This window comes from Calliphora vicina, chromosome 2, assembly GCF_958450345.1.
Source record: "Calliphora vicina chromosome 2, idCalVici1.1, whole genome shotgun sequence".
Classification (NCBI taxonomy): domain Eukaryota; kingdom Metazoa; phylum Arthropoda; class Insecta; order Diptera; family Calliphoridae; genus Calliphora; species Calliphora vicina.
In genome coordinates, this window is record NC_088781.1 from 65,939,829 (window position 1) to 65,954,669 (window position 14,841).

At 33.2% G+C, this 14,841-nt stretch overlaps 1 protein-coding gene across 1 annotated transcript in view; it reads left to right on the plus strand.

The window, feature by feature from the left end:
• Positions 1–2,164: 2,164 nt before the first annotated feature.
• ssp3 (short spindle 3) overlaps positions 2,165–14,841 on the plus strand; it is a 174,044-nt gene continuing 161,367 nt past the window's right edge. Inside the window, exons 1-5 of the mRNA XM_065499595.1 lie at positions 2,165–2,435; positions 2,596–2,811; positions 6,610–10,486; positions 10,549–10,806; positions 10,874–10,997. Of these exons, the coding sequence (XP_065355667.1) occupies positions 2,706–2,811; positions 6,610–10,486; positions 10,549–10,806; positions 10,874–10,997 (4,365 nt within the window). The 5' untranslated portion in view covers positions 2,165–2,435; positions 2,596–2,705. The remainder of the gene's footprint in view (positions 2,436–2,595; positions 2,812–6,609; positions 10,487–10,548; positions 10,807–10,873; positions 10,998–14,841) is intronic.

Genomic DNA, 14,841 nt, shown 5'->3' on the forward strand with positions numbered 1-14,841 from the left:
AACCTGTAACACAACAGCGAAAAATAAGTAAGACAAAATTTGTTTTTGATAAAGTCAAAATATGCTATTTAACAGTAAAATATGCTCTAATAACTCAAAATATGACATAAATATGTTCTTAAAACAAATATATGCATTTATGGGTAAAATATGCACTAACAAATCGATGTCAAAATTCTTAAATAGTTCTGAAACGTGTAAATATCTTATCCATGTGCTCATTAGACCCAGAAAAAACATGCATTTGCATATTTTAGTTTCCCTGGTTATGACAAATGGCATCAATGAAACGAAAAGAGACATCAATATAATGACGAATGTCATCATAAAATTTTGTCGTATTTTGTGTGTCATCTATGCAATGATTTCAGTGATATCAATTTGATGACACATTTTGTGTATTGTTAAAAGGCAGGGCACACTTAGAAAGGTGACTGCGATGAAACAGCTGATTATTTTTTTATTCAGTTTGAATTGTGAATTCACTTGTGGTTGTTGTGGCGAAAAATACAACAAACCCAAAGCAAAAACAACAACAGGCAACTTTGACAGTTCACCTACATTTTAACAGAAACAAAGTACCTGTTGTTTTTGTATTGTTGTAGTGATGCAGTCACATTTCTAAGTGTGCCCTGAGTAGCTCTTATGGAATGGCCTTCGCAGTCACCGGACCTCAATGAAGTTATGAAAAGCAAAGGTAGAGCAACAAAATATTAAAATAAGATAGTTTTTTAAAAAAGAATATAAAGATGTGCCTCTAAAAGTTGAATCCTCTATTATTCTTTTCAGTAAAAATATTGACTCTTTACATTGTTATTCATATAATGTATTAAAATGAAAATAGGAATGATTATGTTTTTTCTTAAGCTACGTATACACGCTTGTCATATTCCTACAATATTGTCAGAATGGTTAACACCCATATGTTTAACATAAGTTCTCATGGTTGTGTTAACCATTTTCTGAGCATGTTCCTGACAATCTGACAACCGTGTATACGTAGCTTTATGCTGTATGTCTGATAAACAAAACTGCATATACATTTTTTTAACAAAACTAAACTTGACTAATATACTTACAAAAATTTAAAAGAAAGCATTCGTTTCAATTATTTTCTCCAACACTGTATGTTCATGTTCTGATCTCAAGACATGAAACTAACTAAAACACAAAAAAAAAAACATTTCTGGTTCGAAAACTCCATACTAACTTTTAGAATAATTTGTTAACCAATCTTAATTGTACATTGTAGGACATAAAACCTATTATGAGCTCTAATGAATACCAAATTTAACTTTCTTAACACTTACAACCAGAAACCGAAAATAACGGGTTCACTTTCATTTCAATGGTAAATTCTCATTGGCAGCCATTTAAAAATAATTTTTTGTGATATATCACTGAGAGAGTGATTTATTCGAGAACATTTTAGGTTTGGGGGTGAGAGAAACAGAAAAGAAACAAACACAAATAATCTGGATGAGTGATTTATAATTTATTTTTTTCGTAAAGGTCAGCTTGTGACTTTTATTTGCGAACATGAAAAATAAATCGCAAAAATGCATTTGATGCAAATCAACGCTTAAATATATAAAATTAATTTATCAAAAGATTAATAACAATTTAAAAAAAAATTCTCATTTCTGTTACTCAAACTTCATACTTATTATATTTTTTCCATAATTTGTTAAAAATTACTAATAATATGTTATTGTATGTAAATAAAAGAGAAACAAGAACAAATGAATTGTTTATCTCACACCAAACCATTAAAAAACAAACAAAACGAATAAAGGTCATACGAAACCATTTAAGTAAAAATCCTTTTATAAATGTTATTTTCAGTGATTTATTTTTATCACAAAAATATAAATCACAATTAGGGTTTTTTGGTATATGGACGAGTTATTTTGATCTCTGCATACAACACAACATTACCAACATTTTTTCAGCGTATTTATTCTTATAAGCATGTTGCATGTTTTGTTTTGATTCCGACTTTCTCCCATGTAAACATAAATTGTGGTACTTTACACAGAATAAAACATGTGTTGGTACAAATATGTACCTTTAAATACAACACTGCAAATGTTTATAGAATGTTTTTTTTGACATTTGCTTTTACTATTTTTTTTTCAATTTGCGAACAGCTGTCTCTCAAATTTTGTTTGTTTCAAATATTTCTCTGTCGCGAAGAGAACTCAATCAAATAAATAACAATTAATTAAAAATAAATGAACTAAACAAGCTGTTAAAATGCAAAGAAATATAAACAATTATTGACAATAAAGCAATAGAGTGCTTTAAACTATTCGAATAGGAAACTTTTTACATCACAAACATTAATTACGTTCTTGAAGAAAAGCTGACAGACTAGAAGACAAAAAAAGTGCAAAGTCGTCGTTGTGCAGGCAAAAAAAAACAATAACAAAAAGGTGTGACTACTCCTCAAGGAGACAATAAAGGAATTAAACATTGTTTATGGGAATTTATTAAAAACATTTGTTTTGAGTTTAATTTATCCAAATGCAATAGTTTTGTCGGATATTTTTAATTTGCAAACGTTTCATTGCTAATTGGTTTGATATATTACAGGTGCTACTACACAAGCGGAACGAGTGGGTGTTAATAGTGACTAATATTTATTGCGTCTACACGTTTTTATTGTGCCAGCTTCAGTTACTGTTGCATTTCGTGGTGCCACAATGGAAATGAAAGAAGCTTTGGTTCGTGAGGGCAGAGATGCTAAAAACTTGTTGGTCTATCAAATGCGCGACGATAAACCTTTGGCTTTGGGTGCTAACTATGAGAGTAAGTTTAATTTTAATTCAAATGCAAAGCTGCATCTTTTTAAATACACAAATTTATTAATTGTGATTTTATAAAATGCGAAGATGTAAAATGCTAAATATAAACATAAAGAACATATTGTACAATTTAATAATGCAATAATATCGCCAGCCTAATACTTCTCATTAAAGTTCTTTCGGCATAGAAGGGTGACAAGTTTGGCCTTTACATGATACTTCTTAATTTTAAGTTAAATATTGTGATTCGTAATCGGCATCTGAAAATAATATTTATCTTCAAGCTGTACAAAATGATGTAAGCGTAATAGTGAGAGAAGAAAAACAATTGTTTCGAATCCATTTTCATTACAATCTTATTACCAACTAGAAATTATCTAAAAATATTTCATTAGTTTTCTTGTAAGAATTAAGTTCGTTGGCAGCTATTTTTTTCAATAAGAAAATCCAATTAAACTATTGACAATTTTGTGGTAAGATTATCCGCCTGAGCTAAGACATCTGCAAAATGATTCTTAAATAAAAATCTTAAACAAATTTATTTCGAATGATTTTCATATTAATTTCTTTAATTACTTTTCTTTGGCTTTAAGGAACTAACTGTCTTCTTAACGCCCTTTATGTACAGTATCAATTCTAACGAAAGAAAACAACAAATGTAAAAAACAAAAAATCATTTTCCCTTCTCATTTTTCTTAATAAGAGATATTTTTTTAAGAAACTTGAAAAACTAACATTAATAAATAGCATCCGAGCGAAGCCGGTTGGTCAGCTATTTTTTATAAATGTAACTAAAAGATGTTTGGTTGAACGCATTTTACTTGGTTGAGTATTAGTTACTAGAATTTCTAAAAAACCTACAAATTTGTAAACCTCGGTTAGTCAGCATTTTCCATACAAACTTTTTATAAATTACCTTACAAAATAATAATATTAAATTTTTTTTGCTGAAAACACGATGGTGGGTCCATAAGTCCTTGAATTTTGTTGATTTCCCGCTTTAACTGAAAGGGTAACAGGCATCTGCCAGTTCACTCCTGTCAAAATTTGAACAAGGGCCTTTTTGACTGCCATTGATATCACACTACCGCTTGACTTGAGGAGAAAATGGGAAAATGTGAATTTCGTGTGTCGTAGTTTTAATAAGTATAAAATCAATAAATTCTTTGTTTAATTAAAAAACTTAAGAATTGCCACTATAAAACATGCGTAGTTAGATACATTTTTCATATCTGATTGTAGATAAATAAATTTGAACCACTATTATTATTGACAATAATTTATTGTTATTATTTTCTCTAAATATAAATAATATTCATTGAATATCTCTAAAAGTTGTAATGTTAGGCATCTTAATAATTCCTTTAAGAGCATAAACTTTAAATTTGATTCATTCTTAATAACCGAATTTTTCTGATGTGGTTTGAGTTGAGTGAAAAAAGTCGGGGTTTTCAACCGTAATAGTTCTTTGCCAATTGACTATCTTTTGCTAGAAACGAAAAAATCTATGGATATAATAGAATGATTCAATTAGCAACAAATTTGGCCATCGAAACGAATCTGAAAATTGTAACTTTTAAAATAAAACTTATGAAGAAATTCCCGACTAACATTTCCCGAAAATTAACAAAAAAATATTCCCTGGAATTCTCGGGAAATTTTTCCCGCGTAGGAACCCTACTTTACAGTAAAGATTGTTGATGACGCCCTTGGCAGGGTAGAAATGTATTCCAATTTGCCAATTGTCTAAAATTTTAGTATTCAGTGATATTCTTTGAATTATTACAAATAAATTAAAAAAAAATTAACTTAAGCTTAATTAAGGATTTAACAAAATGTATAAAAATTTTAAATTATTTTTTTTCGTCATATCTGCAAATAGTTTAACGGTAAAAATGAGCTTTTATTGGCCTAGAACAAGAAAGTTTTTACAAGAACTGAAAAAAAATAAATTTTTTCCCTTGTCCCCAATCGATTTACCTAAAATTTTTTCAGGAAGATTTTTTTTTCTTCCCCATTTAAGGGCCATCCAAGTGCACACATGTGCAGTTTCTATGTAAAAAATCCATGAATTTGGCTATGAATTGTTTCCAAACCAGAAGAAATGGCTAGGCGGAAATAGATTTGACTTCAACGATGAAATCATCTCACAAACGAATGCATCTTATGATGACCTCAATAAAACTTATTTTTTGGAAGGGATACAAAGGAGACTATTTTGAAAAATAAAATGATTTTTTATCCAAAATCCTATGTTTCATTAAAAAATTCACGGACTTATTGACTAAACATAAGGTGGCACATTTCAGAAAAATAATTATCTAATGTTTCGAAGTTCGATTTTAAGGGGGACAAAAATATTCACACAGTTTCTAATTTTTAATAGGAAAATAGTTTTTTTTAATAGTTTAATATTTTGTGGAGTAGCCTATCTTTTTAATGACTTCTTTTAATCGTCTTGGCATTGAATCGATCAATTTTTGGTGACGCCAGCTCCAATATTTTGCCATTTTTGTAACAGGACTTCTTTAAGTTGAGTCTTACTAATAATATGGTTCTTTTCTACACGTTCGACCTATTTATCCCACACATGTTCTATGGAATTCATGTCAGGTGATTGCGGAGTGATTGATAACAGAAATATTCTCAAGCTTTAACTTTAGAGCATATTGTAGTAGGTTTTCTTTTAAAATATTAAGGTACACTGTTTTGTCCATTGAACCGTCGATGAAAACTATCTTTCCTACACCAGATGCAGTCATACAACCCCACAACATGAGCCCTTATCCACCATATTTGACAGTGTTTACTACATTGTACTTTTCCAATTCAGTGTTTGGCCTTCTCCAAACTGTTACTCTGCTGTCCGATTAAAAAATATTATTGAAAAATATTATCTAAGAATAGTATTACGTTCCAGAAATCTTATTTATTTTTGTAAGATTGTAAGTATTTTTCAATCGAACGACAGAGTAACAGATTGGAGAAGGCCAAAAAATATTTTTATAGTTTTAATCACTAGTGATAATATTTTAAACCTTTTTCGGAAACCCTTCCTCCGTTTAAAATTTACCACACTTTTGGAAACCTCTTTTGTGCTCTTCAATTCTCTTTTAACAAGATCCCAATATTTCTCCACTGGCCGTAGCTCCAGGCAGTTTGGACGTTTTACCTCTGTTGGTACAAGTAACACCTTATTGTTCTTGTACCTCTCAAGACCTTGCTTACCATAGTGACAGGATGCCAAATAAGGCCAAAAATAAGTGGACACATTAAGACATGTTATGAATGGAAGCAACCTCTTTTGTAAACATTCCCTGATGTAAATTTCGGTATTTATAGAGCCCTTTGTAACAAATGTTTGGCCTTTTTTGCCGCTACTACATATTGCTTGCCATGCCAAGAACTTTTTGGGAAAGTTTTCTGCTTTTGGATCTGATTTTAATCAGATTAACAACAAATGAACATAAATGAAATTAAACATAATAATTGACATGCTTTACAAGGGTAACTTGATAAAAAAAGTTTTAATGAAAAACATGTGTTAAGAATTTTTCGATCTCAGTCCTTAATAAACGAAATATTGAAAATAACATTGTAACAATATAATATAAATAGTCAGGGAAGTCCAACCACATACTACTTTCGGTCAATTACGATTATATCCAAATTAATATCAATTATAATCGCATTTCAGGTTTACGAATTAAACAAAATCACAATTTTTGCATTTGTTAATCTCTTTAATTTTTTTTATTAATACAATATTGACCTACATATATACTTCTATTTTAACTTACAGAATATGTGTCCTCACCTTTATCACATCGCAAACCACCAAAATCTCCAAATGCCTTGTTGCCACCAACAGCATTAACACCCAAAAAATCACACTCCCCCTCACGTCATTCCAGTAAGCAGTCGACTGGTCCCAGAGTGCGTAGTGCTTCTACAGGACGTGATAAAAAGTCAGAATTACAGGCTCGCTACTGGGCTCTACTCTTTGGAAATCTGCAGCGGGCTGTCAATGAAATCTACCAGACAGTGGAATGCTATGAAAACATATCATCTTGCCAGGAAGCTATATTGGTGTTAGAAAACTACGTACGAGATTTTAAGGCATTGGGCGAATGGTTCAAGGTCTCTTGGGACTATGAATCGCGACCGCTGCAACAAAGACCCAATTCTTTGGCTTGGGAGATACGCAAAAGTAATCCGGTGCCTCGAGTACGTGCCAAGTCTTTATCAAGTCCCACGGTATCGGGAAAATCTAGCCCTTGTCCCTGTAACTCTGGCAAGAGTTCACCCTGTTTGGGAAATTTGGATCCACATTCACCACGCAAAGGTTACCGGGTTAATGTACGTGAATTGTTTGCTGCCACAAAGAGACATCAATTGGACAATCCAAAAGAGTTTGACCAACATATACAGGAACAACAACCTGCCCCTGTGTCACCACGAGTTGAGAATCATGAAGAAGAGGATACATGTCATATGATTTTGGAAAACCGTAGCCATCAATATGCTCAAACTGACTTGGAAGATGATCATTTAACTTTGGCGGGAATACGTGAGAAAATCCAAAGAGAACAAGAAGAAAGAGAGGCACAATTACGACAAGAAGAAGCACTAAAAAGACAACAAGAATACGAGAAAGAAAGGCAGGAGGAAGAAGAGGAGGAAAAACAAAAGAAAGCCAAAGAACTGGCTGAGGCACAACAAAAACAGCAAGAAATTGCCAAGGAACCATCGGCCTTAGAAATGACTGTGAGAAAACTAGATGACATGGAAAATGCTTTTCTAACTAACAACACTAAAAAGGAACCTACACCACCCGAAACCGTTTTAAAAAAGGTACAACCTTTGGAAGAAAAGTTGACTAAAACAGAGGGAAATAAAAAGTCGACGACATTGCCAACAACCGCCCAAAACAGTCCTTTAAAGTATTCCAGTGTTTTAAATAGGCCAGCAGCTCCAACCAACAGCAATACAAATTCAACAAAACCAACAACTGCAGCAAATTACTCTAATAACCCAAATCCTATTAAACCAGTAGTCAACACCAAGGCCTCTACTTTAAGAGCTTCGGCCGGTAAGCCAAGCAATACGGCAACAGCAGCTAAAAGTGGCATTAATACCACATTAAAACGATCAGCTACTACAGCTGCACCAACTTCTCAAAAACCTCCATTTTCAGGTGGAAAAGCTTTGGCCAGAAACAGTAGAAATTCTCTACCACCACGTTCAGTCAATAGCAAAACAGAGAATTATGGTCCCCCAACTAATGTGGCCTCTCGTTTGTCTGCTCGCTCGCGAACTATGATCGAAATGAATCAGAACGGAGGACCACAAAAGGCAGCAAATAACTTAAAGCGACAAACATCTATAACTTCAAGATATCTTAACAGCAACAACAATTTAACTTCCCATAAATCATCTAAAGATGATATTGGCAGCTCCACTTCAACCCTTAAGGCAAGTAATGAAAAGATTTCTTCCTCACGTTCCAGCATTAATCAGCATCAAACCACATCGGACGATCGTAAATCTGAACCCAAACAAATGCCCAGTAACAATAATGACAGCAATGACGGTTGGTTGACGGTGAAAAATAGAAGACGTTCCAGTATGCATTGGTCTTCTAGATTTAATCAGCCAACAGGTTACGCTAGTCTGCCCACTCTAGCCCTGCTGGATGAAAAGCAAAGCGACGAGGAACAAGAGATCAAATCTACATCCGATCCCAAATATAAGACACAAACCAATGGCCATACCAGCAAATCATCTAAAGTGGTTAAACAAACGCAAAAAGTAGCCCCGGATAAAACCAATAAAACTTCGTCTGCTTCTTCAACACTGAGGCCAGAGATAAAAAACGCTAAAGCCAAAGTAAATTCCTTGCCAGCTCAAAAGAAAAACCCTGCTAATGCCACGACAACACAAGCGAAAAAGGAAACTACGCCTCCATTAAGTGTGAGGAATACCCCCGCCATAGTCCCCAACCGACAGACCAACATAAAGCGTCAAAAATCCGATCTCACAGGACTAAAAATGACTTCATTGCACAAGGAATACATGCGTAGTGAGAAGTTGGCTTTACGCAAACAAAATAACAGCTTAAATGGCGCAGCTAAGTCCTCCGAATTATTAAATCACTATCATTTTGGTTCGGGCGACTGCTCCGATATAAATTCCTCTGCCGAAACTATAGTTGAAGCACAAAGCAGCCTTTCGCCGGACTTAACGAACTCTGACATGGTCTGTGGCGATCACAACAAAATCGATATTAAAATTCAAACCAATCGAGATTTTTCCAAGACTATAGGAGATCTCTATAAAAGCATTGCAAACCGAGCGGAAAATCCACTAACCACCTCAACAACCTCAGGACCTGGTGCTCTTTCGAGTTGTGATGAAAACGATGAGTGTGACGAACACCAACGTCTACTTGTGGAGGAACAGGAATCGTTGGAGCGTCAGATTCGTGAGTTAGAATCTACAGAAATAGACGTTGACACGGAAACAGACGAAACAGACTGCGAAGTGGGCATTCTCGAAACAGATCGTGACGATGATGAGGAGCATGGCTACCATGACAGCTTAGACACTTCATCTGTTGTGTTTGTACCCATCAATGGCCAGGAAGATGATCCGAATCTCAGTCTGGAGACAAGATATCAGGCCTTGTTGTCTGAAATGTCTTGGGGTGAAAGGGAGGAAGCTCTAGCAACACTGCAGGCTTATGTGTCCCGTCATCCGGGCAGGGCGCAAGAATTACATCAAAAACTCTCATCACCTTCCAGGAGACGTTCACTGCAGGAAACTTTGAAAAAATATCAAGCGAAACAGGCTCGAGCCCAGCAGAAGCGTGAAAATCTTAAGAAAGAAAAAGCCATAAAGATCCAACAGCTTTTGGCGCGAGTCGAAGATGTCAAAGCAGCCAAACGACAATTGATTGAAGACAAACGTTTGAAAATGGAGGGCAGACTGCAACGTGCTGCCGAGAATCGTGAACTCTACTTAAGGCAAATTATTGAAAAGGCTCACGATGAGGAGAAAAAGCTCAAAGAAATAAATTTTATCAAAAACATAGAGGCACAAAACAAGCGGTTGGATCTCATAGAGTCTTCCAAAGAAACCGAAGGACGTTTACAGGATTTAGAGCAAGAGCGGCAAAAACGTCTAGAGGAAAAGGCAGCTAAAGAGGCAGCCGTTGAGAGACGCCGCCAGGAGTTGGAAAAAGAAAGACAACGGAAATTGGAGAAAATGAATGAGACGCGCCTCGAGAAGGAACAACGAATTGGCAAAATGCAAGAACAAAAAGAGAAACAACGTCAGGCACTGGCTCGCGAGAAGGCCAGAGATCGTGAAGAACGTTTGTTGGCTTTGCAAGTGCAGCAGCAACAAACCACCGAAGAATTACAAAGAAAAATATTACAAAAACAGAAAGAGTCGGCCAGACGCCACGAAGAGAATATCGAACACATAAGGCAAAGGGCTCTAGAACTGACCATACCCTCTAGAAATGTCGAAGAAAATGGCTTAATACGTGCCGATGGTGATGATCAACTAGCCGAAGACTGTGATCTCTCATCGACCGTTTCCGATGTGGGCAGTCGTGAGCACACACGTGGCTACAAAAAGAAAATGAAGAAACTTAAACAGAGAATGTCTCAAGGGTAAGCAAAACTAATGCAAATTAAAGTGTAAACAATTATAGTAAATTATATTTTATTTTTAGAGCCGAGGAGTATATGAAAGAACTACAACCGGTACCGCTCCACATGAAACGAGAATCTCAAGTTCCCAAATATCTCAATTTAGTTAACAAAGGTGGTGGTTCTCAAGGTTTGGAACGTGCTCTGGGTCAATTATTGCGCATTATGGCCAAAGCTCAAGTTTTTGATTTTCAATGTTTCCTCTTAATGGATGGCTTGGGAACGATTTCATCCAATGTCATTACCAAAGGCATGCAGGAGGATGCTGAAGTTTCGAAAAAGTAAGTTTCTATTTAGATAATAGTAAAAATGTAATTATTTATGTATATATTTTTGTATATTTTCCAGGGCTGTTGTTCTTGCGGTGCAATTGTATCGTAATGCTTGCACATTATGTCCGCAAATAGCACGTCATGCCATCTTAGGAAATACCCTAATAGTTTTATTTGATGCTCTATTCCAAAGTTTACAGGTATGTTTATTTTAGTTTTAACTTTTTATATTTTTATATAATAAGCAGTTCTTCAGCTACATTTACAACATCTGAGTTGTCATTCAAGTTAAGCTATAGAGAGGCGGTTTATCTACCTATCAGCTTATTCAGAAAATAAATAAATTGCACTTTTTAGCAAAATCTAATAATCGAAGTCAAAGTATAATATTTACAATTTTTTCAAACGAAATATAAAAAAAAAATTCTCGATTCTAATATGTGGTAAATGTGGATTAAAAATACAAATTATAACAGGGACCTAGGGTTCCTAATCCAGTATTTTTTTTGGGAAATTTTGGGAATTTATATAGTTTTCCTCTTAACCTTTAACTTCAGAGATGTAAATTTTTACCCCTCTCTACATTTGTTTCATTAAAGTTAAATTCATTTGTAGAAGTAGCAGCTCTGCCATTCTTTCAGCCCACACCTCTAATAAACCCCGCTCGCTGCCCTGGTCCCACTTGCTTGCACTTTTTCTTTTTTCTAATAATGAAAATAATAATTAAATTATATTTGTTTAATTAATAATGCTACAATTTTATGTTTTTACTTATCTTTTTTATCCATTGCCAAATTACAAATTTAAAATTCGCACCAAATAAGCAAAAAAAACAAAACATGTAAACAGAAGAAAAAAAAACAAGAAGAAGAAATAATTAAATGTCAAACTGAATTACGAATGTTGTCGTGTAAACAGTTTGATTCGCAATCGTAATTCAAAACCCGAATTAAGTAATTCAGACTGCCGTGGAAACATGGTATAAATCATTTGATTGGCAATTCCGTTATAGCAACAAAAACTATTTCCTAAGCAAAACATTTTTTATTTGAACCAGGAAAATTTACTTTCTAGAAAGTCGACAAATTAAAATTAAAATTTTATTTTTTTTATTTATTTTTTAAAACTTATAGGGCCCATACACAACACCATCGTTATTGAGCAATCAAGTGATTGTGCAATTAAGCTTAAAGCACACAATACATCAGCATGCTGGTACAAAATTAATTTTTTTTAAATTTTGTGGAAACGGTTATAATGAATAATGATAAAATTTGTGGTGAACTTATTCTTGCTATTATCCTAAAAAAATGAGCAAAAAATCGTATTTGGATAAAGAAATGGATAGAAAACAAAAGGGAACTAGAACATACTAAACTTCTAAAAGAATTGACAATCAGCGCAGAAGATGATGATGGTACATTTTCCTTCTTTGGAACATTCCTGATCTTCCAAAAATTGAGTTTATCGTAATACCACAACGAAGACTCAAAAACATCATCTGTTCCTGCAGCAGATTTTTCACTTTTTTGGTCGAAAAACTTGTAATTTGTTCGAAATTTGTTCTTTTTATCACTTTTTCTCTATCTGCTTCTTGGTCCACCTGTTTTAATTGTTCTACCATTCCGTACTTTTAAAATTCCATAGGCTAGGCATTGTTTACGTTCGAGAAATGCTCCCCAAAATATTTTTTCTTTGGCATTCATATTTAATTTTTTTGATGTTTATGCCATGACGATTTTAATTTTATGAGCTAATTTTACAACAAACGACTCAATCATGCTGATACAATCAAAAAAATATCAAACTATTTTTGATAAAGCACCAGCAGCTGGTACAATCACACCACAAGCTCATACACGGTCAATCAGCTGGCACAAGCACTTGATTGCACAATTATATGGTGTTGTGTATGGACCCTATTAGCTAAAATTTAGTAACAGAGCTTCGAATTAGTTAATTCAATTTGAGCTTAATTCACTTAAATCCTAAATCGGAATTAAAAAACGTCATCCATTGAATTAATTCACAATGGAATTAATTAATAACAGAATTAATTCAATCTTTGAATGCTTCAATTGTTAATAAAAATATAATACAAATTGAATTATACTAATTTTTATTCATTCAGTTTTGTTTATGTTTAGCTTTTAATCATTTACAGAATGTATTGAAAAAAAAATACTTAAGCCTTTTGAATTGAAGAAAAATGGTATTATGAATTAATACCTACAAACTTTTATTATATAACAGCTGAGAAAAATATGAAAAATAATAATTTTAGTATTAGAGATTTCATAAACATTTCGTCCCCTTAATAAAACAATAGTATATAATTTTTTTTTGCCATTTCGATCTTTTGACCCAATTTGTGGAAGTAGAATTTCACCAAATTTTGACCACATATAGAATCAGTTATGTAGATTCTTATTATGCAATAAAAATAATGATGTTTATGCTTATACAGTATTGTTTTATTGAGGGGGCGATTTATAATTATATTCATTGGAATTCAGTTAGTCGCCAGTAGTACGTTTCACATAATTAAGGAAGGTCACTTAGCATTGCTATTGCCCTGTAATTAGTTCTATCATTACGGTTGCCTGACTTATGATGAGGAATTATAAAAAATTATTTCTATAACTCTGGGAATTTGCCTAACATTAGGAAGTAGTTAAATATTATGGAAAGAAGTTTTGCCAACACTTCAACGCATTTTTTTAGAATAGAATTGGGAATGCCCGCATTTTATGAACTTGTAGTGAACACACCCAACTTTAACTTTTGACATCTCACAAATACATTGACCAGATTTAAATAAACCCGCGGCGTCAATAGATTTTCTAGAAGATAATATTATTGTGTAAGCAGACTCAAATGAATATATAGTATAATTAAAGATCGTGTTTTAAGCTACGCACTAAAAACTCTATATTCTTTAGATTATTAAGGTCATTTAGAACATCTAGATACTTATAAGGATTGTGAAATCTCTTAAGAATATTGTATGTCATTAAACGATTTGCATGAAAATGTTGATGCATAGAAATCAGAAACAATATTTGCAATGTCAACATCATTAGCAGTTATAGTATAATTGTGGATTCCTTTTTATGTTCTTTCTATTTTTATTCTGATTGTAATGACTTCTGGCAACAAAATAACTACATTGATCATTTAGGTTTTTGTTCCTTTTTAATTTTCTAAATTCTTCAAGTGTGGAATAAAATGTTCGGATAACTTGATCAAAGTTGCTTTCATCATCATTATATGATAGAATTTCTGATCAATCAATATTGGATACTAATTGGTGTGGATATTTGAATAGTTGGATGATGGCGATTTTCAGGTAGACAGACATATAGGATTTGTTCTTACTATGTACATCAAATTGTGTGAGACTATTTACGAATACTAGATCGAGCATTCTGTACTTTTAATTAGATACTCCATTTACTTAAAAATAAATGGAGTATCTAATTAAGACTTGTGACTTTGTGAAATCATCAGTCCAATCAATTGGAGTTATTGGTACTAAGAAGTCGGTATTATTCAGGATTATTATTATCCCAGGAGGCTGATTGAATATTAAAGTCACCAAGTATGACAAAGTGATCTGTCTGTCAATATCATGTTTTCCATATAGTTGAAAATCAGAGTTGGTCGGTATATGTATATGAGAATGAAACATATAGAGAATCGTTACTAATTTGTTAGCTCAATTAGCTCAAGATTTTATGAATTATCAAATATAATTTCTACTTAATACCGCAATTAGTAAACCACCACATTGTTTAACATATCTAGCTCTTCTAAATATTTGATATTTATTTAGACCAACATACTAAGCCGCCTAAGTAAGTATCGGTCATAAAATACCCTAACGACATTGTTGGTACTGTTGGGCATATGACTATTCCATGTAAGAGTTTTGTCAAGAATGACTCCAAGGAATTTTACCTCAATTTAGAACTCAACATTTGTATGAATCTCTGAACCCAGCCTTTGGTAAAAGGTACAAGATATGTCTCACCGATTAGATGT